We start from the raw sequence: 24,994 nt of genomic DNA, 5'->3' as shown, positions 1-24,994 counted from the left end.
GTGACACCCTTCTTAAAACAGCTGTTTTAAAGGGGTGTGGTACAGGGGTCCGACAGTCGGGATCCCGACAGTCATTAGCTCGACTGGCCGGACTCAGACAGCATGGTGAGCTCAACTATGCCCCTTGCTGGCTCGCTACGCTACGCGAGCCACCTATTCTATTCTCCCTCTATGGGGGTCGTGGACCCCCATGAGGGAAAATAGCAGGTGGCTGTCGGGAACCCGGCTGTCAGTGTTTTGACAGTCAGGATCCCGACGTCGGCTAAATGCCTGTCGGGATCCCGTCCGGCACCCATTTTAAAGTGATACTCACCAATGCGTGGTCAATTCCTTCGTTCAATATTGGTTTTGACTCCTGGTTGCTATGGAGCCTATTTCCTCTGTTTGACAAGGTGTCTGACACAGAGTTTGATGATATCAGTCCTTTATAACACATTGTGTTTTTAGACAAATTTCTTCTGAGAGCTCTAGTTCATTTATATTAACTAGACTAGGCCAAGAGCACCCCTGAGGAAGTCCTAGCGGATGAAAAATTCTCTGTACTAACAACTCGAATAACACTTCTATTTTCTTTCTTTTCCCATATATATATATATATATATATATAATATATATATATATATATATACATACACACATACAGAGTACCACAACACTCGCCATCCCTACGAATGGGGTGCAAACAGCACTCGCCATTCCCAGGTTGGGGTGAAAGTGGCCTGTGACCACATGCTCTAATAAATACAAATACAGTGATATAAAAATCACATACATGGAGATATATTATATATACAGTATATCTAGCAGAGTTAAAGGAGTTCGTAAAAATCTCTTTACTTACTGTGGATGCAATTTATATAAAGTTCCATCAACACCAACGGTGACTTCCAAATGGTCCAGACCTCTGTTCTCTCGTATCTTATCCACAACAGCTGCCATCCCAGCACCGCACAACTGTGCGGCTCTTCTTGATACAACGCCACAAACCTCTTTGACAATTATACTGTCATCACATGTGCTGTTCAGCCCCAGCTGCTGGAGGATTGACCGTACTTGCAGCAATGCTAACCTGTCACTGTAAGAGACAAGACAGGTTTTGTTATCACCTCCTCTTTCCAGAGCTTATGTTAATGTGTACCCCATGTGGATGACAGGACACAGAGTTTCTCTTATAAGAGATATGCACATTTTTAGCAGAGACATAGGGTAATATCCTATTACTTGTGATCAGCGATTTACAGGCGATATACTAAGCCATTCAATGCAAAGAGTGGCTCAGACTATAAATCTGTGTGAGATATTGCACTAAATTTACTTTCTATAACATTAATATAAAAATGATGCTCTTTAATCCATTACTGCAGGAATAAATGTTATTCACCTATAACAGAATCAAGAAGTATATTGGGGAAATTCACTGGTGAAAACAAAATACTGTACAATTTAAAAACCAAATTGAATACTCCTTGAATACTCCTTGAATGTCACAATGTAAATTTAGAAATGCACTAACCATGATCCTGTAAGACAGGTGTATTTGAAAAAACACTAATTGTACGGTTGTGGTTAAATTCAAGTAGGCTAAAGGACCTCTGACATCACAACCATGTTACCCGCGACAGCAGGGGGGAGGAGCAAGGTCTGTACAGGTTGTACCCTTGAGGGATAGCTTAATTGCCTCACCTCGCGTATGGTGGCTCGCTCCACTCCACTTTGTAAATTGTAAATAAGAAAGCGTTAGCAGTTTTTTATTTGTGTGTGTTACATAACAGAGTATTTGGCATGGGTCAGTGTTAAGAGTTCAGTGACCTAACACAATACAAATTGAGTGAATATTTTATAGGTGCTTATACTGTGTAATGACTTCTTATTTATGATTCGCTTATGATAAATGTTATCTTTGTCTGCTACTTACCTCTCAATTTGTGAAAGGAATTTTGTCTCAAAGATACTTGTTGTTTTCAAAGCCTCAGAAATCTGACCTCGGAACAGAAATCCTCTTTTTGTAAAGTCGATTAAAATGTTCCGTACAATTTCTCCTAAATACATTCCACTGATCATCTTCTCGTATCTAAAAGCAATATCATAATGATTAATGAAGGGTAAGAGGAAGTTTTATTGATTAAAAACTTTACATCAATTTACAATACATTTTTCTGTGCCCTGTGATCAAGGAGAGGGGTCACATGATGTACACATGTGAGTGGTAGTGCAGACTCGGTCAGCGGCTCAGCTGAACATCCACGACTCCTATTCAGCGGTAACCCCAGTCCCAAAGATGCATTGCGTGGGTGTGCCGGTGACGTCACCAGCGCAATGGATCTTTGGGACTAGGGATGCTGCTGAAGAGGAATACGATGGCCGCCGTGGACACCAGGGAACACCGTGGACGTTGGGGGATGACAGGGGAACAGGTGAGTATGTTAGAAAAATATATATTCTGAAATTCAGAATAATCCCCTTATTTTCTGAAGGTTAGATGTATCCCTATAGAAACATTGTCCTACTATGTAATACTGATTAATATTGGTATATAACGACATTCATGGTCACAAATCATAAGGTACTAATTTATTCTTAATATGGGCAAGCCACATTTTTGCAAGGCAGCACCTACACATGAACCATGATTTATATCCTGTAGATGTACCCAAATCATAGGTGAGATGAAGGTAATTTTTTCCACGTCTGTTCCTTTTCTGTCCAATATTCTTGTTTATCCTCAGCACTGGATATAAAGTCATTTAACACGTGTCATTTCTTTTGGCTGATCCATATATTTCCGGCTTATGATTTTTGATTACGATGCATTTGTGCTTTGATTATATACAGAATTGTAAATAGATATTTTTGCCGTATATGATTTCTAGAGAGCTACGTTACTATGTAAGGGTTTTATCTTTTCTTTTAATGTATAGTTAATAAAAATTAGATTATAATAGCAGTATTTGAGCTTATTCCCTGTAGAATAGAGTACCCCTACCAGAGTCTATTTCCTTTCTTGGTTCGTTTATAAATATTGAACCACTGACAGTCCCAGGACCACAACAGATGACTGCATGTATGTATGTATGTATGCATGCATGTATGTATGTATGTATGTATGTATGTATGTATGCATGTATGTTGCCCAATTAAGAAGATTCTCTTATATGTCAATTATTCCAGAGAACACCATGGGCCAAATGTAATAGGGCGAGAGTTTCAGAAAGTGAGAGCTATTGGGGGAGTTTTACCATTTTTAAAGCAGCAATCAATTACATAGCAGAATCCACCTGGTTTTGCAGTGTAAGGGCCCCATTTATCATTGATCGCATTTACAATGCGATCTGGGTGGAATATTACCGCCCAGGATCGCATTGTAGAATGCGATCATTTCGCCCCAATGTATCACATGTTAGGCGCAGGGCTCTGAAAGGAGCCTGTCCCTGCGATGCCCGGAGCCGGAAGCTGGGGGGTCTGCGCATGCACGGTTACGCGCTGCCCCCCCCCCCCCGCGCGACCCCGCTGTCCGCACTGCCGCTCGGGCACTGCGTTGTGTAGCCATAGGCTACAATGGGCATATCAGAATGGCGATAGCCCAGGGGTGCGATGCCGGGCTGCCCGATGTTGATACATCGGGCAGCTTCGCATCCCCCATAGAAATCTATGGGGGATGCGGCTGGCGGCGCTGCGGGGGTGGATCGCAGCTGGGATCGGAGATTCCTGCTGCGGTTCCCTGTGATATATTAGGGGGATACTTAATATTTGCGGTTAACCCTCGAAAACGGGTGTTTTCAGGGATTTAGCTGTAAATATTAGTTGATAAATGCGGCCCTAAGTGATTGCCGCTTTAAAAAAAAAAAAAAGGGAAAACTCTCTCAAATTCTCTCACTTTCTGAAACTCTCACCCTATTACATTTAGCCCCATATTTGGTTTAGCTCCACATCCTGCCTGGTTTTCCCCATACCGTCTTGCTTGTCAACACATTTCTGTGACATCTGAACAGCATACCTTTGTTTTCCTGAATTTAGTGACAATTCATCAACAGCTTTGTCATATACTGTGCGGATATCGTCCAGGCAGCCATTGTCCCCAAATGCGCCCCACTCCATATTTACACACATCCTTCCTTCATCTCCATCCACCATCTCTATATTTTTTGTCTCTTCCATGTAACATGCATTGCTGCCGGTACCTGCAATAGGCCCAGAATGTAAATTACATTGTGATATAGAAGAATAGATCGCCAACAACCTCAATAGTCTTAATACATTATAGGACACAAAATGCCATTCACATAATGTTAGGCTCCAGGACAACTATAGCACCAAGCTATATTTAAATAGCAGATTAAAAATGATTTCTTAAGCTCCGTACACATGGAGGGATTTGGACCTAATATCGCTCAGCGACCAACTTGCTCAGTGTCCTGTTTTCATTAGCGGCCAGCGATGGTCCGTGATGAAAATGGATTCACTGAAGGAGAAAGCTGCTGGTCGCAGGCGCATGCTCCTCGGACCAGCAACCAGTACTGGGCTGGTTGTGGGACAGCACTCCTAGCGACCGCCGCCCATATTGCTCTGCGACCATATCCCCGGCAATACAGGCTTAAAAAACGCCCTGTGTGTACAAGGCTTTAGTATAAAGAATCATGCTGAAATGTTGTTGAAAAACGTTTTTTTTTTGTTCTTTCATTACTTTTAGATTTGTCTTTTTTTTATCTATTTACTTTATTATATTTATTCTGAGCACTTATGCTGTTCTAGGTAACTGCATCTACAGTTGTGTCTATGCATATCTCACAGTCTAAATGTGGCAAATACGACTTGTTGTCGCAATGAGCATGCCCGTAGATATGCGTGTATGCACGCACATCCCATGAACTGGTTGTGAACGGCTCATGTGAACTGGTTGTGGGCAGATGCGAGTAGTCACAATCGCTCCAAATTCACAACCGCTACCCGTTCATGGGTAAGATGAAGTTAGGCACATCTGGGCATTGTGTTGGATAACCAAGAAATAACGCACTTACCTACAATAAGACCAATCTCACAGTTTGGATCTTCATATGCACAAGTCATCATTGTTCCAACAGTGTCATTCACTACGGCCACTACATCCAGGTCAAATTCCTTATGAAAGGGAATAAAATGAAGACAGTTTAAAACAATGGTCTTATTTCTTCCGTTCCCAGAGCAACGTACAGTACTACATGCCAGTAACCATACCTAGCTGTGACCAAGCATCTGATCTAGGCTGGCTCAGAATGCAATGTTATACTATGAGAACATACTGTGATAGGATAGGCTATATTATAATGTACTATTACACATTGCATTGTGTATTTTAGACAGTCTCCTTCCATCCGCATTAATGTGAGCATATAGCAATCAGTGGTCAGCAGCTGCAGGCAACATCCCCTGGTCTGTGCATAAACAGTCATTTTACTTCACAAGTGTGTCAGTAACTAATACAATTTTATCTCTTGCATCGTTTTGTAAAGCTCTCATTGGTTTACTCTGCTTATCATTTAACTGCTATAATTCTAATAAAACAGTACAGCCGTGCACAGTATGTTTTACCATTGGAAAATACATAGACGTTATGAAAAGTAAACAAAATAAAGCCATAAAATGAGCTCCTATTGCAGTACGTAGTGACAGTTTGTGTACTGCATACAGAAGTGATTACTCTGTGAGGTAGGCGGCAAGTTAAATCACACACACACCTCTCTTCTCTTGATTCCTTCCCTTAGTAGTGTAACCACATCTTCCCCCTCACAGTCCGTCGCTTTGAAGCCTTTGGTCCAGGTTAGCAGGATACCCTGTACATAGATATATTTATATGTAGTGATTTTCAACCTTCTTCACCTCGCGGCACACATAACAAGATTTTAAAATTGCCAAGGCACACCATCAGACAGCTCAAGGAATACTAGTGTTACATTTTATCACATGCCATTGACTGAACAAAGCCAAGTGACTCTCCAACAGGACCTTTCAGTTTCCATGTCAGAACCCAGAGCCCAGTATAAGCCCCGTAACTCACAGCGTCCAAACTAGTCTGCTTGCAGGGGAAAGAGAAGGTGAACCCCAGGGGAAGTCGTGCTCCTTTAATCCCCATGTAATCGAGGAAATCAGAGATGCAATGGACAATGTGATCAAACAGCTGAAAAACAGTTCACAATAATATTGTCATTTCTGAACAAAATAAACAGTACAAATAGTTACAAATGACATAATTTAATGTAATACATTAGGAAAGGGATATTCAATCCGGGATTCCGACTATCAGAACGTTCCGACAGTCAGAATCCCGTCCGGCTTCCAACATTAATTCGACTGTTGGAATTCAAATTACCGACAGTAGAGTGTCGTAAAGTCTCGAAATCAGCAAAAACGTCCATGAATTGTCTGAAATCATCTGTGAATTTGACAATCCACATCCGTTTCCGACAGAACCGATCTGACTTTAAAAAAAAAAGTCAGATCTGACAGCCTTCAATGCTGTTGGTAACATCAGCATTGCTGTCATTAAAGACAGGCGAGTGCCATTATTTACCCTATCGAGAAATATCGGCACAGATTGAATACCCCCTTAAAGTGCCACCTGAGACTTCACCACATCATATCTGGTGGGTATAAATACTGTTCGGAGATCAATTTACTGGAAGCCGATGAAACACTATCCACAGCCAGCAACATGGCTCCCGTTGCCTACTAGCAATGGTTTCTCATTGATGAACTGCATTCTCAGATCAAAAATGTGAATCCACCGGACGTTCATGGGTGTATTTGACACACGATTCTCACATATATTGTTTACAAAATAAAAATAAATTGCATCTATGCAGATGTTTAAGAGGGACACAAGGGGTGGTATTCAACGCCACGGCGGGTTTTCTACGCCGAGGATAGCTTTTTTTCAGTGAGGAAACTCCCTCGCCCTACTCCGTTGAGGGAGTTGAATACTGTGATGGCGAGCTATCAGCACTGCTCGCTGTCATAGCATTGAATACCGCTCTATGAGGCTGATTCTGAGCTGGGAGCAAAACAAAGAGCAAGCAATGCTGAGTACATACTAGCATGACATATCAGTAGTTTGATGATTGCTAAGTGCATGCGCTTAGCAATTGTGAGCCAGATGTGTCATGTCTGATGTCACAACCGGGCAAGGATTTACATTAGCTCCCCCAGTTGTGAAGTTAGTCACTGGAGGATTCTGCAGATGTCTGAACCCACTTTTTCGGCCAGTGTGCACCCAGCTGTATTTTGCGTATGGGTAAAACTAGGCTACAGATGTAACATGTGCAGATAAATGTAGATTTGGGTGAGGTGTGTCTAAATTGAAATCTAAATTTCAGTGGAAAAATAAAGCTGTCCAGAATTTGTGATCTAAATCAAAACCAGACAGTATTTACCCTGCACATGTATCTACACCACCTGTGGCATTGCAACAAGGTTTATTTGCTCCCATCTCAGAAATAGCCCCTATACAGATAGAGCAGCTCTCATTTGAGCTGCTCCTGTCGGTTCTATCGCCAATCGCCGCCGCCCCCCCCCCCCGCGCAAGCTGCCGTCCTCTGATTGAAGGGTGACGCCCGCCCCGTTCTGTCAGCCCTCCGTCCTCTCTATCTCAGCTGCCCCAGCCTGCCCTCTCTTCCTGCCCATCTCCCTGAAGCGGAGATGGGCAGGGAAGCCGCTCCCTGCTGCCTTGTTGACAGGGACATAAATATTTTCAAAAAAAGTGTTTATGGACTTCCTACAGCGCTGGATCTACTGGATTGTAGAGTGAACTAGATGTTACAACTGTCTCTGAATTGCTCCTCCTTTAATACAAAAATATCCCGACATAAGTAAAAAAAAAGTCCTTTCTTAAAAGGCATATCCAAATTTTATTAAATTCAAAATAAAGTCTTTCTAAGGGAAAAACTACAATCAAAAGCACAAAGTCATAAAAAACAAGTCAATCAAAAATGTAATCAATAAAAAAGGAATCAATAAAAAAATATTTTTTTTTTGTCAAACTTTCTCTACATTTTTGTTGACAGGGACACCCGAGCAAGTGAGACGCTCGGCTGTCCCGGTCAGATGGCGCTGCCATCCGCCAGCTCAGGAGATCTGGCAATTGGGCAGGCTGGCTGGCGGCTGCTCCATCTGTATGAGGTAAAAATGTGATCACATCCAGTTAATAACAGAAATCAGCTAACAAGTACTTACAGTATGATCACATTACTGCCTCACATCTGCATGTAAAATTCTCTATAAAATGTATGTGACGTACCTCCTCCCCTGTACCCTGCATGACATCTGTAGGGATGGCATAGATTTTATTATGCATTTCCACCATTCTCCTTTTACCACTTCGAATCTTGACAAGTAAAACTCTGAAGTTTGTTCCTCCCAGGTCCAGAGCCAGAAAATCACCATTTTCTAGGGGAGAAAAAAAAATGTACAACTAAAAACCATACATAAACCATGCCTAATACTGGGCCTAATTCAGACCTGATCGCAGGACAAATTTGTTCTCAAAATGGACAAAACCATGCTGCACTGCAGGTGGGGCAGATGTAACATGTGCAGAGAGAGTTAGATTTGGGTGGGGTGTATTGAAACTGAAATCTAAATTGCAGTGTTTAAATAAAGAAGCCAGTATTTACCCTGCACAGAATCAAAATAACTCCCCCTAATCTAACTCTCTACACATATTACATCTGCCCCACCTGCAGTGCGGCATGGTTTTGCCCATTTTGAGAACAAATTTGAGAACAAATCAGCTCTTTTCGACCCTATGGAGAGGGTAGAAAAGACGAGTTTACATTAAGACCGAATTAGTAACTTTTGAATTGTTGCTGAATTTCCCTCCATAATATCTCTGACGGACTTTGATCTATGTATTACTATTACCTGTGCCATCTGGTGTGCTGCGGACAAAGGTTGGCAGCATTTTAACTTTTGCAATCTCATGAGTTTTTTTCCTCAGCCCACTCTCCATCTCAATCCTCATCCTTCTCTTCACCTCCAACAGCTGCTCATGAGTGAGGCTGAACTCCTCCAGGGTCTCATCGATCTGTCTTCTCTGCTCGGCCAGCCGGTATGCCACCGCTGTCACCATAGCGGCTCCCTTACCACTGCCACTCTCTGACAGTAAGAACCTCACATCTGAGTCCGGGACCAGACGTCTCACTGTTTTATGTAGCCGCCTGGAATACCTGCACAAAACCAAACACATAGTCAATAAGTAGTATTTAAAACATTCTGTATTTAGTTTTTTCAGTATAGAAAAAAAAGTGTGTGGGGGGTGGGGGGGGGGGGGGGGGGGCATATGAAGGGTGTGGCAGGCAGCACTGCATGATGGGAAATGAATGTGGACAAAAAGCTGAATGACAGGTGGCAGGAGCATGCAGCCAGGAAGCAACATGTTCTTAGTCACCAACATAAGCAAGAGAAGTAATACAGGGCACGCAGCAGAATTTAGGGCAGTGGTTTTCAAACTTTTAACCTTGCAGCACATTAAATAAGATTTGAAAATTGCCAAGGCACACCATGAGATCCACACAGGGCAAAACACCTTGGCCCCCACAGGAAAAAAAAAACCTAATCTATTGGCCCTTTACATGAAAAGAGACCAGTAAATAATAGTTGAACTGGTGGTGGCTGCAAACTGGTTTGGGTATCTCTAGATCTGGGGGCACACTTGAGAACAGCTCAAGGAACACTAGTGTGCCACGGCACAGTGGTTGAAAATCATTTATTTAGGGGACCGGACAGATATCTTGAATGCTGCAACCAAAGTGGCTTTATGTGACAACGTTATATTTTGTAAACTCAGCGTTTGGTGGGTGGACGATCATGTTTTAAGAAGAATGATCCCTTAAAAAGAATCACTGTATAAGCTTTTTTTTTTTTTACCTCATTCTCCACTTTCGCAATTACAATAATACATATTTTGGGGAAACAATTCACATATTTTAAAATGATGAAGTTGAAGGATAATCGGATCACTTACTGCGGATGCATCTTGTAAAGTGACCCATCGATGCCTACTGTGGTACGCAACCTGGGAACCCCTTTATTGTCTCGCAGCCGTGAGAGGATGCCGCCCAGTGTAGCAGCTATCAGGTTAGCAGAGCGGAAAGACACAATTGTGCACACATGTCGTACAGCAATGCAATCTTCATGGGACGGTTCTACACCCAACCTGGTCAATATATCTTTGGCTTTGCTTAAACCTTCTTTATTCCTAGAAAAAGCAATAAGTCATTTGCTAATTTATCAAATAGAAGCACATTTGTTTACTTTAATAATGTAATGGTATTCTCTTTATCAAATATACTCTGCAGCTATCTACAAACCACCGAATTTGAGGACAACTATAGTCTTTATCCAGAACTAAAGCATTTCCCAATGCCAGTCCTCAGGGACCCCTCATAATGCTTCATCTGTGGAAGTTTTTAAATGTGTCAGCCAGTAATACATACACCTGTGCCGTAACTATGAGATCTATAAATCTGGGTACACACTGGAGCGACCGCCAATCATTCCAACATTACTGACAAATTTCCCTTGAGCTCAGAACTAGCCAAATTGACACGCACTGCAATCTTGCAAACATCCGAACGATATATCACACTGTTTGGTCGCATGCAATATATCGTTGCTCCTGTACACACGAGAACAACCTTCATGCACTTTTAAGGGATCCATGAGGACTGGAGATGGGAAACAGTGCATTAGTAGATTTTCATTAATCTTTTGTAATAGAATGAAAATATATTTTGCAGTAGAACATAATGGAGAGAAGAAGACATATTTTGAGCCAATATGGTTACTGGTAAAATTGAAGTTGAAATGGTAACCTATATTACTAGAGAGAAACACAATGTGACCATATAATTCTGAAATAACAAAACACTGAAGGCCATTTCCGAAGCACGCAGCAGAAACTGCACATATAATTTTGTGAGCAAAAGAATCTATTGAAATAAAAAAGTAGAGAGGGTGTCTTTTCTGGGGCATGTCATACCCTGCACAGCCAATTCAAATACACAAAAGGACTTGAATTTCGTGAACGCTCAGAACTGTAAGAGGATGAATGGACCACATCTCTTACCAAGGCTGACAACCTTCTTGCATGTATCTGGTGAGGTAGTCATGACCCTCATCAATCCCCCCCCCCCTCCTCAAATTGCCATCTAACCCTATCCCCTCCCCTACCGCTCTCCTTCTGCCTGTTCCCATCTAGCTCACCTCCTCAATCTCTCCCACTCATCAGGCATTATCCCCTTTGCCTTCAAGCCTGCTCTTGTTTCCTCAAAAAAAAAAAAAAAAAAGACCTACCCTTGATCCAAATACCCGCTCCACCTACTGACCCATCTCTCTCCTTTCCTTTTGCCTCCAACCTCCTTGAGCATATTGTCTCCTACTGCTTTACTCGCCTTCTCTCCTCCCACTCCATACTTGACCCATTTCAGTCTGGCGACCGCTCTTGGCAAGTGACTTACTTCTCTATTGCAGAGACGTGTTTCGTTTCAAACTTCCCTCTAGTCAGGAGTTCTGGTGTAATTCTTCCTTCAAACAGAAGTCCTTCTTTGGCCATTTTTACTAATATAAGTCTGACAAGCTCTCCCATGTACATGCCACTCACCATCTTTTCAAACCTGTGGAGAATACAAATAGTCAGTAGCCTATTATAGAGAGTACAGGGGTTTATACTGAAGTGTTTCACTGAGCTGAGTAGGACTTTTCTATACATAACATATTGTACTTTAGAACAATACCTACAATCTGTCATATATGGCCCTGAAAATTTTGAATGTGTAGGTTAAAAAAGGGAATGGAAGCCCTATGTATACTTCTCCCAGGGCCTATAATGTACTTGGCTGGCCTCCATAGCAGTAACTAGTACTCCACTTCTAGCTGCATCCCACCTCCATTGTAGCTTGTAATACTATATACAGAGAAATCCAATGGGGAACATACCACCAATAAGTAGTGGTTATGTAAAACTTAGGCTCACATTTTTTACTCAAGAGAAGCCCATTCCCCGATCATTATTCTGACGTCTTGCAGACTCTCTCTGCAGAACTGCAATGTGTGAACTTCCAGTCAATGGATAGGCGACTGATTGTGTCGATTATATGGGGGCGACCTGTCAAAAAGTCGACTGTGCTGGTCGATAGATACAACATTTTGACATTGCAGTGGTTGGAACAAGGTTTTTTTTTTTATAATGTTCTAACTTTTGCTTCATTTACCCTCCACATGAACTACTAATGGGAATAGTAGCCTGAAGTGGCAGCACGGATGGTGTAATGGTTAGCATTACTGCCTCACAGCACTGAGGTCATGGGTTCAATTCCCACCATGGCTCTAACTGTGCAGAGTTTGTATATTCTCTCTGTACTTGCATGGGTTTCCTCCGGGTACTCCGGTTTCCTCCCACAATCCAAAAATATACTGGTAGGTTAATTGACTCCCAACAAAATTAATCCTAGAATGAATGTGTGTGCTTGTACATGTGGTAGGGAATATAGATTGTAAGCTCCACTGGGGCAGGGACTGATGTGGGTGTTCAAATATTCTCTGTAAAGCGCTGCATAATATGGGTGTGCTATATAAATAAATAAAGTGTGGAGAGGGTCTACGTTTCCACTAATCGTGGTCAGACTGTCAAATAGATAAATTTTGGGGTAAAGAAAAAAAACCTTGGCAATCTTTTTTTTGTTGACCATTTTCAAGATGGCCTTTTGTATCTGTCGACCTCAGACACAGTTGACATCTTCACTTTCAACCTTTTGAACCTGTTGATAATCTGGGGGTCGACCCATTGACTGTTTATTTTTCTGTAGATCTATTATACAACACCTGAATAGGGAGGCAGCACTATTATATATATATATATATATATATATATCACTGTCTACTATTGTAAAGCGCAACGGAATCTGCTGCGCTATATAAGAAACTGTAAATAAATAAATAAATAAATAAATATATATATATATTTGTTTTCATATTATTTTTATTTTAAATAGCTCAGTGGAAAATCATGGCAGCACAGTGCATTTTGTCTACATACAAATGAAGCTATCACTTTTGGGGGCTTATCTTGAACAGTTTTGGATCTGTGAAGATACTTACAGCTGTTTTCCTGGATTTAGGGAGCCTCTGTCAATCTCTCTATCAAATTCTGTCCTAACATCCTCCAGGGATCCATCATCTCCAAATGCCCCCCACTCTGTATTAATGCACATCCTGCCTTCGTCTCCTTCCACTAAATCAATGTGCCTCAACTCCTCCATATAGCATGCATTGGTTCCAGTACCTTGGGGGATAGATCACATGAGTTTAATACCCCAGCAGCCATGGGTAGGATCTTACACATAAATGATTATATCACATTACCTATGATGATGCCAACCTCACACCGCTGATCATCAAACCCACAAGTCATCATAGTCCCAACTGTGTCATTTACAACAGCCATTATATCTGCATCATAGTCCTAGGTAGAAAGCAAAGACAGGCATTGGATGATGCTTAAAATAAACCTTAATGTTGATATTTTATTAGAAGCTCTTTAAAAGAAAAATATTATATCATCTAACATGTTTCCAAAGATGCAGGCGTGCTTGTCCGGTGTACATGCTTATTACACCTGTACTGCATACATGTGTTTGATACAGTAATTAGAAAGTCCATGGGGTTATTCAGTAAGAAAGAAAAAAAAAATTCTCTAATGGGCAAAACCATGCCGGTGGGGCAAATGTGACATGTGCAGAGACAGTTAGATTTGGGTGGGGTGTGTTCAGACTAGGGATGCCAATCCCGGGGCATTTTTTCAATCCCGGGATTGAAAAATGCTCAATCCCGGGATTCCCGGGATCGGCATCCCTATAACTCCCATAGACATCCCCACACCGGCCGACCCGCACATTTACTTACATTAGCGAGCGGGCGGGCGGCCGGGAGTGGGTTTGGAGGTGCACGGTGCCTCTCGGCAAGTGCACCTCCTCAGCAGACAGCAGGCTGAGGCGGACGGAGGAGAGGAGGAGAAGAGGCAGGCGGGCGGGCGGAGTAGAAGTGGGCGGCGAGTGGTGACGGTGTAGCCTGCGCAAGGCCAAGGAGAAGCACAAAGATTTCAGCCACAAAACACTTTTACTTTGCCATGGATTTGGATGAGGGAGAATATTTTATTTAAAAATTAATGAAAGACTGATGACATTCTTCGGGCAGCTTTTTGCGTATTTATTCCACTCTTTAAGTGTAACTTTGCACCTTGTTTATTTTTCTTCTGTATTGCTAGGGTATAGCTATCCTCTATGAGTCTCTTCCATGAGAGCTAGGCCAATTAATCTGATCCTAATGGCTTCCACAATGCTAAACTTCTGGAAGTTACACAGTTGTGAAACAAAAGAGATCTGAAGATTCTTGCCCAGTCTAAAGCTTATGGAAAGAGGGGGGCCCTAGACTGCACACCCTGTAATGAGAGGTGCTACCTTGCTGAGATTTTTAGTTATATGCAAAACAGAGGGGGTTTGCCGGTGCACTATGAAATCATTACTGCTAACTTATATTCCTTTTATAATTCATTTCTGAGGATGTTAGCATACATTTGGCCAAATATATCTACCTGCTCACCACGTTAAGGTCTCCTCAATAGAGCAGGTCCCTAGCACTATGGGTTTCATGCCTGGGGTGCAAGGCACCCCCAAGACAGCCCAGCAAAACCACCCCAGGGCATCACATAAATAAAATATAGCTGTGAAGTGTAATGGAGTGTATAGTGTCATAGAATGTAGGGTATGTGTAAGCAACTAATAGTGATAAAGGGTGTGTCAAAAAAGAAAAAATGTGAAAAAACGTGAAAGAATACATATAAAAAAAGACATACATAGAAAAATGATATGTTTATGTGAGACTATGTGTAAAGTAGTGATGCCCTGGAGTGGTCCAGCCAGACAAGCTCAAGGGGACCCCGCACCCAGACAACAACCCCAAGAAAACTGACATTTATAGATTATTAGGACTTACTTGGAATTATGCCTTCATCACAGTTGTGCAGTCATTGCTAGTCCCTGCTTAAAAACATTTGAGGGTGGTGGGAGAGGGGTGCTAATCTAGGCAGAAGCAATCTCAGGCTTCAGGTGTGTACGGATACACAATATAGACTATGGAAAGAGGGGGGCCCTAGACTGCACACCCTGTAATGGGAGGTGCTACCTTGCTGAGATTTTTAGTTATATGCAAAACAGAGGGGGTTGGCAGGTGCACTATGCAATCATTACTGCTAACATGTATTCCTTTTATAATTCATTTCTGAGGATGTTAGCATACCAGTCTAAAGCTTAGAAGGACAGCTGAAGACCCAGTCTTCCAGAGGACTGCTTGTATTGCACATGTGGACTGGGTGAAGAGACCATTGCACCTCAAGCACCCAAAATAAAAAAAATGCATAAAATTAAATCAAATATGTTTCTTACATAAAAAAGACAAGCATACACACCAGATAACTAAAAGGAAATAACTTACTCCACGTTTCTTGATTGCCTTGTTCAGTAGCTTAACCACATCCATGCCTTCCACACCACTGGCCTTGAATCGCTTGGTCCATGTAATCAGCACACCCTGTGGAAACAATAATAATATCAGTGAAGTGTGCATGGAATAGGCTGGGAGAGAAAGCTCCATAAAATAAGTGTAAACTTCAGTGAATCTAAACTCTGAATACATCAGAACACTGGTTCTGCCCCAGATTACACAATTGTGAGATATCACTAAGCTCCTTATAAGCATAGGCGAATCTAGAATTATGGTAATGGGTGGTCCCAGATGTAGACATAATAGTAAGGGGACCTTTGCGCGGCGTAGCCGCGCGGCAAAAGGGGCGTGGCCTCATGGGAAGGAGGCGTGGCATCACAAAAAGGGGTGTGGTATTACACTTTAGACCTGGGGTAACCAACCCTAGTCCTCGAGAGCTACCAACAGTGCATGTTTTGCAGGTCTCCTCATAGAATCACAAGTGAGCTAATTAGCTCCATCTGTGTATCTTTTAAAATGTGTCAGTGATTAATGAGTGCAGCTGTGCAGCAGCTAGGTTGTCTGGAAAATGTGAACTGTTGGTAGCTCTCGAGGGCTAGGGTTGGCTACCACTGCTTTAGACCATACACAGTAATGCCCATTACACATTTTAGCAAATTCCGTAATATCCATTACACATAAAGCCACACGCCGTAATGCCAATTACACATAAGGCCACACACCATAATGCCCATTACACATTGTGCCACACATCATGATGCCCATTACATACTATATAACAAACCGTAATGCCCATTACATATTTGCCACATAAGTGCTGCTTACCTACGTGCTCATTGCTAGGGGGTTCTTGCTTGATAGCACCATAGTACCCATTACACATGATGCCGCACACCATAGTACCCCCATTAAACATGATGCCGCACACCATAGTACCCATTACACATGATGCCGCGCACCATAGTACCCATTACACATGATGCTGCACACATAATGTCCCTTACGCATGATGCTGCACACATAATGCCCCTTACATATGATGCTGCACACACAATGCCCCTTCCACATGATGCTGCACACTGTAATGCCCCTTACACATTAAGCCACACATTATGCGTAATGCCCCCACATACCGCCACTTGTAGCATCCCTTAAGCAATGCCCCCAAAAGTGCCACTTACGGTAAATTTTTATATGAGCCTTCGCTGCTGCTGCAGGGAGAGATGGAGAGTGGTGCAACTGCATCTCTGGGGAGAGGAGCAGAGTGCAGTGCAGAGCACGCTCCCACTCCCCTCCTGGTGTCCCCTCTAGCCGAGTGGACATTAGAAATATTGTGCACGCTGTTGTTGTGCGTGACGTCGGGGGAGCACGCCGGGCGCCGGCACCACATGATTAAAGGGGGAACGGGCTGAGGTGAAAGCGGGGATAAGAATTGGAGCGGAAGCTGCAGGGGTGACAGTCATTGACAGCTGGGCAGAGAGCAGGGGGCTGCCCGGCTGTATTCAGAGCACTGCAGGTCACGGCTGTTTGAAATAATACCCCTTTCACAACAGAAAATGCAGGGATTTACCCGGGAATATGGTCCCGGGATCATGCAGGGACATTCCCAGGCTGACCCCTTATACACTAGCCTAGTCCCTGCATTTTCTGGTGTGAGGGGGAGAGACAACCACTCCCCTCTCCCTACTCCCCTTTAACCAACCAGCTATATCTTCAGAACCAACAGACCCATTTACATGAGATCAGTATCATATTGAAGAATTTTTGAGTTGGCTTCGAATGATTTTAGTCCCGTGAAACTGGGCTGTTTGGTTCCAGAGAAATCTGCCCTCAAAGAACATAAACAGTCATGAAATTACATTTAAGAAATAAAAAAAAAACGGTTTACCCTCAATATCCCTGGAACCAATTAACCCATATGGATCCAGCCTGGTATCAGATTGAAGGCCCAGCGATTTGGGTTCGACTGAGATCAACCTCGAGCTTCAGTGATGCCAAAGGGGGAACTGGCAGCCGTTGAACTGGGTGGGGGTCGGAATTAGCGGGTCCCATGTTATCCTATAGGGAAAATGTTTCAGCTTTGCCTGGCAGTATTTCCGGTTCCCAGGGGGCTAGAGACACGCGGTTGGGCTCGTTGGAAAGCCCCATCCCTCAGCTACAAAATGGGCTAATGGGTGGTCCTGTGCACCCCCAGACCACCCCCCAGATTCGCCTATGCTTATAAGATATAGTTGGGTGCGGATCTCCAAATACCCATGGCCATTCTCCTTGGTTTCCTTCTGGAAGGACTTGATGAGCACGATGGCAGGTTCTTTGCGCAACTCCTCAGTACAGCCCAGTGCTTGGTAGTCAGACCCTGTATCCTCCAAATCAGTAACAGCTTACACAGGAGTAAAAGTATCTTTAGTACTTAGTCACATAGACACGTCCAGCTTTGGGGAGACTAGCATATGTACAGCAGTTCCTTATCCAACACACATCCCTCCAGGGGCCTTCCGGATTTGTTCCCTTCTTTTCTCCTGCCCCCCTCTCCACTTATTCTACGTATAGTTAATTAGTTAATTCTATGTACTTTACATATGTACAGCACCAGTTCTGCGCTTGTGTGAACGGGTCCTTTGACACAGACTGTGAGCGACTGACAGTGTGATGAATACCTGCATATCTAAAAGTTAAGGCATGTCATTTAGGTAGACCGAAGAGACTAGGACCTCCATAATTGGTTTGGAGATTTTCGGTCACTGAAACTGCGATGGGCGGCTAGTGCAACCCCATTGGTGGCAAGAACCACCTGATGGTGGTGTTCAGTGATCCAATGCTGCGTAATAGGATGCAGCTCGGATCACTACTGCAGCATGAGGCCTCTGCTTGTAATAGACCCCTCCTGCTGCATCTGCATACAGAGCTATGGCTGCTGCGTCCAGCCATAATGTCTCTGTACACATATGAATTAGCCCCAGTGAACATTATTTCCTTCTCCTGTGTAATTGTTTTCTAGCCTTGTCAGTGGTTCATGTAGAACCATGTTTCAGAAACTGAACAGACTTGGATTAAAAAGGCTCACATTTTATAGACATTATGGTCAATTTAAAACAGTATAAAAAAAAAACCACAATCCTTAAAGCTAAGTTTAAAGGTAAATCAGGCCACGTATACAGATAGCCCACCTGTCTAATCACAGATTATATAATTATCATGTATATATACTGTAAATATGCAGTTATACTGTAATACCCCTTTCAGATCGCACCTAATTACCAGGTTCATGCTAGTTTGTTGCCAGTTCGACCCGGTAATTGGTGTTATCTGAAAGGGGTTAACCCGGGTCCAGCAAAATGGCATTACGAACTGGTACAAACGGTTTGTTGCCATGTTGCTGTGCAGTGTGACTGAGTTAATCGGCTTGAGCGACCCGTTTCCCATTCACACTATTGGAGGAGGCAGTGTTTGGAGCAGAACCAGCTCTAAACGCTGCCTCCTCCCCGCCCCCCGATGGAGACACTCTGCCGCTCTGCCCCGCCCCCGCATGACATCAGCAAACCAGCAATATTGCCGGTTAGCTGAAGGGATCTGAACATAGCAAAATGCAGGGTAGCATCGGGACTGGACCGTTTCAAAGTCCCGGTGCAACCCTGCATTTTGCAATGTGAAAGTGGTATAAGTCAGTAACCCAACAGGTCCACTATATGTTGCTGAATCAGAAAGGCCATTACAAAAATGAGCATAAGATATGGTTCAGCAATAGTAGTAGTAATAGTAACAATAAGCTGAGAGCAGTTACACATTGCACACAAATTTTTACCTCATCTAATTTGGACTGCATGCACGGGAAGGAGAACGTGAATCCCACAGGCAGCTTCTTATCCTTAATCTGTTTCTTTTCCATGAAGTCTCCGAGGCACTCAGCGACATGGTCAAACAGCTAGGGAGTCAAGGCACATTTATAATGTGAGATACACAATGACAGCTGAAGCATAACAGGCAATCCAGGCTCTGCGCCTCCTCAGCTAGAAACCATCTACTTCTAGTAACCATGAATCGGCCTGCAGTATATTTCTGGGCTACTGTTCTAGTGGATAAGCATGGAAAACAACTGGACACATCAACTGACACATTTTGGTTTCCATCCACCAGAGCTGATAAGCGCCAGTAAACTTACTGGCGATCAAGAAAGGATAAAAAGTCACCCACATGCGAGAAACAAATTAAAAGGAACCCGAACCTACAATAATATGATTTAGAGATTATACAGGACTGTAAGCCCCTTAGTTACAGCCTGAGCCTGTGCTCTGTGGATTCTGCTCCTAATGCAAATATTTCACAAAATAGAAAAAGATGTCATTAAAACATACTAGATATCATTCATTGCTTTTAAAATGGTCAGGAACAGCACAGTGCTGTAAGGGACACTGTACGTACTCTGTAAATACCGATGTGCAGCTGCTGAGTAAAGTTATTGTTGTTACATAAGCATTAGAATAAAATACTCGACATTCTTTACAAAGCCATAGACAATGCTAGAGATAAAACACAGTTAATGAACCCAACGGATGGCAGAACATTGCTATATCTTGCATTACTACTTTCTGCCGTCTGAACAAGAAATGCATGATGCACTTTCATCCTATGTTATGTTTAGAAGTAGTTTCTTAGACATTTTTGGCTTAAGGTGTAGAAATTCGCTATGGATAATTTGGTACATTATTTACCCCTTATGCCGGAATGGATTATTTTTGCAATGATACCTCTAAGCCAGCGGTCCTCAAACTATTTTGCTCTGGGACCCCATCAGACAATAGAAATAATGACAGGACCCCAGCAAGTTACTGCAGGAGGTCATCACATCACATGTGTAGTCAGCAGACAGCACATACATGGCAGCATTGTGAAGGCACAACATGATGGGAGGAGTCTAAATAACAGACAATTCAACAGACTTTTCAGACTCTTTGAATCACTGACTGAGATTAGTAAAGTCATCAGCCTGATGGTCAGTAACATGGAGTCGCGACCTAATTCTGAGATGTTGGGACCCACTTTGGGGTCAGGACCCACAGTTTGAGAACCGCTGCTCTAGGCTAAAGAATTTCTGGAGGTGGTAGTAAACTTTTATCAATCCTGAGCTCTGCTGCTAAAAAAAAACAATTCTTTAGGTAAGGACTTCTCTATTTAAGGAGAAGTTATTCCATCCTAATGTACTGGATGGAAGCTTCTCTTAGTAAAGGGTCCCGGGTTGCCTCTTTCTTTGGGCTCTGGGAAAGCTGCATCTCAACCATTCCTCTGTAAGGGCCAGATGTACTAAGCTTGAAAACAGATGGAGCGTAGTAAAGTTTCAGCCAATCAGCTCCTGCCTGACATGTAACTGGCTGGGTTTAAAAAATGAAAGTTAGGAGCTAATTGGTTGGTGGTTTATCACTCTCTATTTTATTACTTTTCAAGGTTTAGTACATCTGGCTGTAAATGCTTCTCAGCCACATCCTGGTACCTAACACTTTTAATAGCTAATGACCCAGCAATTTAGTTGACGTACTGTTGGGGCTTCGAGAGACTTGTCCTTAATAAAGGTGACAACAAATAACCGTTTTTGCATTGTTACCATCGATGTATACCATTTTGTTATCTCATGTAATCTGATACTTGTCATTTTGGTTTGTTTACTGACTCTGGAACCATATACTTACAATAAAAACATTTAAAGGAAAAAAAAAAAAGTAGTATTTCCTTAGCCAGGGCAATGCAACTGCCGGCCCACTGGCCTCATGAGCCCACCTAAAGCTGTCAATGCCCTATGGCTTCCCTGCAAACCACACAGAGGTTTTATTGGATGACAATTTCAATAAAACTCTGCCTGCAAACTGATATAGAGAAACGCTTAATGGAATACATAGGTAGCGCTGGAAACGGTCCCATTTTGTCACAGGATAAAATAATATTTTGTATTTCATTTGGCTTAGCTCTTTCCCTGACAACTAAATTCCTCAGTGCTTCTGTTGGATTCAGTATTGAATCCCGGCGGTCGGGATCCCGGCGTTCAGAATCCCGACGCCGGAATCCCGACAGCCGAAATGCCGACAAGGGGGGGACGTGGATCGCCCCCCCTTGCGGGCTCGCTGCGCTCGCCACGCAGCGGGCCCGGTGCCTCGCTACGCTCGGCACACTAATTTATTCTCCCTCCAGGGGTGTCGTGGACACCCCAGGAGGGAGAAAGTGTCGGCATTTCGGCGGTCGGGATTCCGGCGTCGGGATTCTGAACGCCGGGATCCCGACCGCCGGGATCTTAACTGCATCCCCTTCTGTTGCTGCTATAGTATATCATATATAGTAAGAATGAGTATGAAATCCTGGCAGACAGAATGCGGACAGCAGCATCCTGACAGATCGCGGTAAGTATTTTAACCCTACTCCTAATCCGAACCATCCCTTTCCGCAGCCTAACTCTAACCATATCCTACAACAGCCTAACCCTAACCCCCCCCCTCCCATAGCCTAACCCCAGTACTTACCTTTAGGATCAGTCAGTATTCTAGTATCCTGACCGCACCCTTTAAGAATAAGTGATATAGAAGCATATATACTAAGCCTTGGAGAGAGATGTAGTACCAACCAATCACCTCATAACTGCCTACAAAAATGCCATTTGGCCACTTACCACATACTGTATGCACCAAGCCCAGGAATGCGATAGGTCCCAGGACTTGGCTACAGAGGGCAATACCATGTTTAGATGGCGCTACCCAAGAGAAGCTTATGGGCTTCCTTTCAAAATTCCTCCCTGAGACGGATCCAATCTGATCCCTCCCTGCACCCCCTGCAATGTGCATCACATAGAGGCATGAGCAGATAAGACATCCAGGTTGACGACCTGGGATCCGATCATTGCAAAAGACAGCTCTTTCCGTAAGAGCTGTTCTTGGGATTATCTTCCAGCATACGGCATTAATATGCGCCATTATGTTTTATGTAAGAGTGGCAGCAAAATGCGATGCTTGCTCCGTCCCAACCTCTGTGTTTATCCGCTGAGAACATGCAAGTCTAAGCAAATTTGGTTCATGGTCCATGAAGTTATGTAGAATAAAGCCGGTTACCTGGCAGAAAGCATAGAAAATACCCACAGACTGGTATCAATTTCAAATATAGTTATAATGTGTGTGCATGAGAAAATACAGTGTTACAGTAGTGTTGTATTTGGACATTTATGTCTATTTTTGTGCACTCTTAAAGCAGTAATTGTGCATGAACTAAATAGCTAAATGGTCACAAATGACAATGGCCCTTATTCTGGTTGGTGCGGCCGGAGCCGCATATGCGGCTCCGACCGTGCAGGCGAATCCCCGCCTTCCATACGGATCGCCACGGCCGTCCGTACGCGGATATGTGGCGATCCGCATGAAATTGGACGGGGATACGCCTCCTCCATGGTGGGAGCAGCCCCTGCATTCGATGGTCGCCGAACATCGAATGCAGGGCCGCACGCTCCACCAGGTCCCGCAACACAAGACCACACGGACACTTGTCCGTGTGAAATCTTGTATGGGGGCGGGCAGCTGACATCCGGCGATGTCAGCTGCCCGCCCCGTACCCACGCGTCACGGCCTCATTACCATGCATACGCCCCGCGTTTGCATGGGAACGCCCATGAAACGCGGGGCGTATGCATAGGGTAATGAGGATAAGTAGCCCCTCACGCCCCTCTACGCCCCCTGTGCGGCGTATAGAGAATCCTTGCGGCGAAGTCGCCTGCACATGCGCAGAGTGACCTCTGCACATGCGCAGAAGATAAACATCGGCGGCCCGTACGCAAGCGGGAATATCCGCATCGATCAGAATAAGGGCCAATGTCTTCACTATCATCTTATGGTTCTTTAAGACGTTGGGCCTCTCGCTCTTTCACAGAACAGATCACCCTAGAAATAAGAGCATCCTATTTACATTTCCGCACATACTATTGTTCAGCTATAGGGTGACAGGTGCAAGCTACAATGGGCTGCTAATAGATTTACCCTGGTAGAGGGTAAACACAAAGGATAATGGTCTGCTGGATATTGACAAATTGTTTCTTGTATATTGCTAAAGCACCCCCTGTAGTGAATGATAAAAGCTGGCCTGCTGCAATTATCCCTTTGCTGTCCCTCGCTGACATAAAACCAGCCTATAACATCTGTTTGCAGTGGTGGGACACAGTCTGTCTGCCTGGTATATGGATATAACACAATACAGTACAGAATCCTGATCTACAGGTTTATGGAAGCAAACTGTAAAATGCGGTAATGAAGTAAAAACCAGTACAGATTCCCACCGTGGCCCTCACATTGGGTTTATAGATTCTCCCTGTGCTTACATGGGTTCTCTCCGGGTTATCAAGTTTTCTCCCACAATCCAAAATTATACTGAAGATTAATTGGATTTGTTACAAGAAAATGAACCCTAGTGTATATGTGTGTGTCCTCTGGGGAAGGACTGGTATGAATGACCAAATTCTGTCTGTAGGAAAAGTGCACTACATAAGTAGCAATAAATAATGCTTTGATATGCTACTCCCATGTAGGCAGGCAACCTTGTGGGGGAACCTGAACATGTTATCCAACTATCAGTCAGCTACAATTTGGCGTCACTGACAGCATTCTCTCTATGGCCCTTATTCTAGTTGATTCGGTCGGATGCGTATTTCGGAGAGGAACCGACTGTTCTTAGCCCCGCCTATCGTACGGATCGCTCACACCATCCGAATACGGTAAAACACTGACCGAACGGACCGCGAGTGGATGTTTCATGTGAACACCTCCTCCATCTGTGGGAACCTCCCCCATCCTCCGATGGTCGCTGACCATCGAATAATGGACCGAGGGGTCAGGCAGCACCGAGTGCTCCAGACCACTCAGACATTTTTCCGTATGAAAGCAGGAATATGGGCGGGCAGCTGGCATCCGGCTATGTCATATGTACGCCCCCCACACATGCATCATGGCCACATTACCATACGTACGCCCAGCTGTTTCATGGGAACGCCCATGAAATGCGGGGCGTACGCATATGGTAATGAGCCCAAACAGCCCTTCACGCCCCTCTCCACCCCCTGCTTGGATGGTTCCGTACGATCATTTTCTGCACGGACCTCACGCCATGTTCGTAAGTGTGAGGCGTTCGCACATGCGCAAATACGCCTCTGCACATTCGCAAACACCAACCATCGGCCGTCCGTCCGCACTCGGAGCCGTCCGACTCAATCAGAATAAGGGCCTATGACAGGAAAACAAGCGATCCTTTCAGCATCTTCTAACTTAAGAAAACAGAAAGCCTTGAAGCATAAACGACCAAAAATGTAGTAATTGCTGTGGAGGTAATCACAATGACATACTCTACATGGGAGTGGCACACAGATTACATACAATTGTAAACCAGTTCTGTTGTCTTCCTAAACTCTCCTTTCCCTATGCATTCTTTATTTAGCAGACTTAAACAAAACAAGACT

At 43.7% G+C, this 24,994-nt stretch overlaps 1 protein-coding gene across 1 annotated transcript in view; it reads right to left on the bottom strand.

Annotated features, from left to right (window-relative positions):
• Positions 1-24,994, bottom strand: part of LOC146009006 (hexokinase-1) — a 57,949-nt gene that overhangs the window by 1,947 nt on the left and 31,008 nt on the right. Inside the window, exons 4-17 of the mRNA XM_083148953.1 lie at positions 19,328-19,447; positions 15,517-15,612; positions 13,390-13,489; positions 13,126-13,309; positions 11,487-11,642; positions 9,992-10,225; positions 8,890-9,194; positions 8,267-8,415; positions 6,032-6,151; positions 5,712-5,807; positions 5,016-5,115; positions 3,995-4,178; positions 1,916-2,071; positions 842-1,075 (exon numbers count right to left, since the gene is read on the bottom strand). Of these exons, the coding sequence (XP_083005079.1) occupies positions 842-1,075; positions 1,916-2,071; positions 3,995-4,178; positions 5,016-5,115; positions 5,712-5,807; positions 6,032-6,151; positions 8,267-8,415; positions 8,890-9,194; positions 9,992-10,225; positions 11,487-11,642; positions 13,126-13,309; positions 13,390-13,489; positions 15,517-15,612; positions 19,328-19,447 (2,234 nt within the window). The remainder of the gene's footprint in view (positions 1-841; positions 1,076-1,915; positions 2,072-3,994; positions 4,179-5,015; positions 5,116-5,711; positions 5,808-6,031; positions 6,152-8,266; positions 8,416-8,889; positions 9,195-9,991; positions 10,226-11,486; positions 11,643-13,125; positions 13,310-13,389; positions 13,490-15,516; positions 15,613-19,327; positions 19,448-24,994) is intronic.

Source organism: Crinia signifera, chromosome 6, assembly GCF_055691185.1.
Source record: "Crinia signifera chromosome 6, ASM5569118v1, whole genome shotgun sequence".
Taxonomy (NCBI): domain Eukaryota; kingdom Metazoa; phylum Chordata; class Amphibia; order Anura; family Myobatrachidae; genus Crinia; species Crinia signifera.
This window is presented reverse-complemented; position numbering and strand designations above follow the sequence as displayed.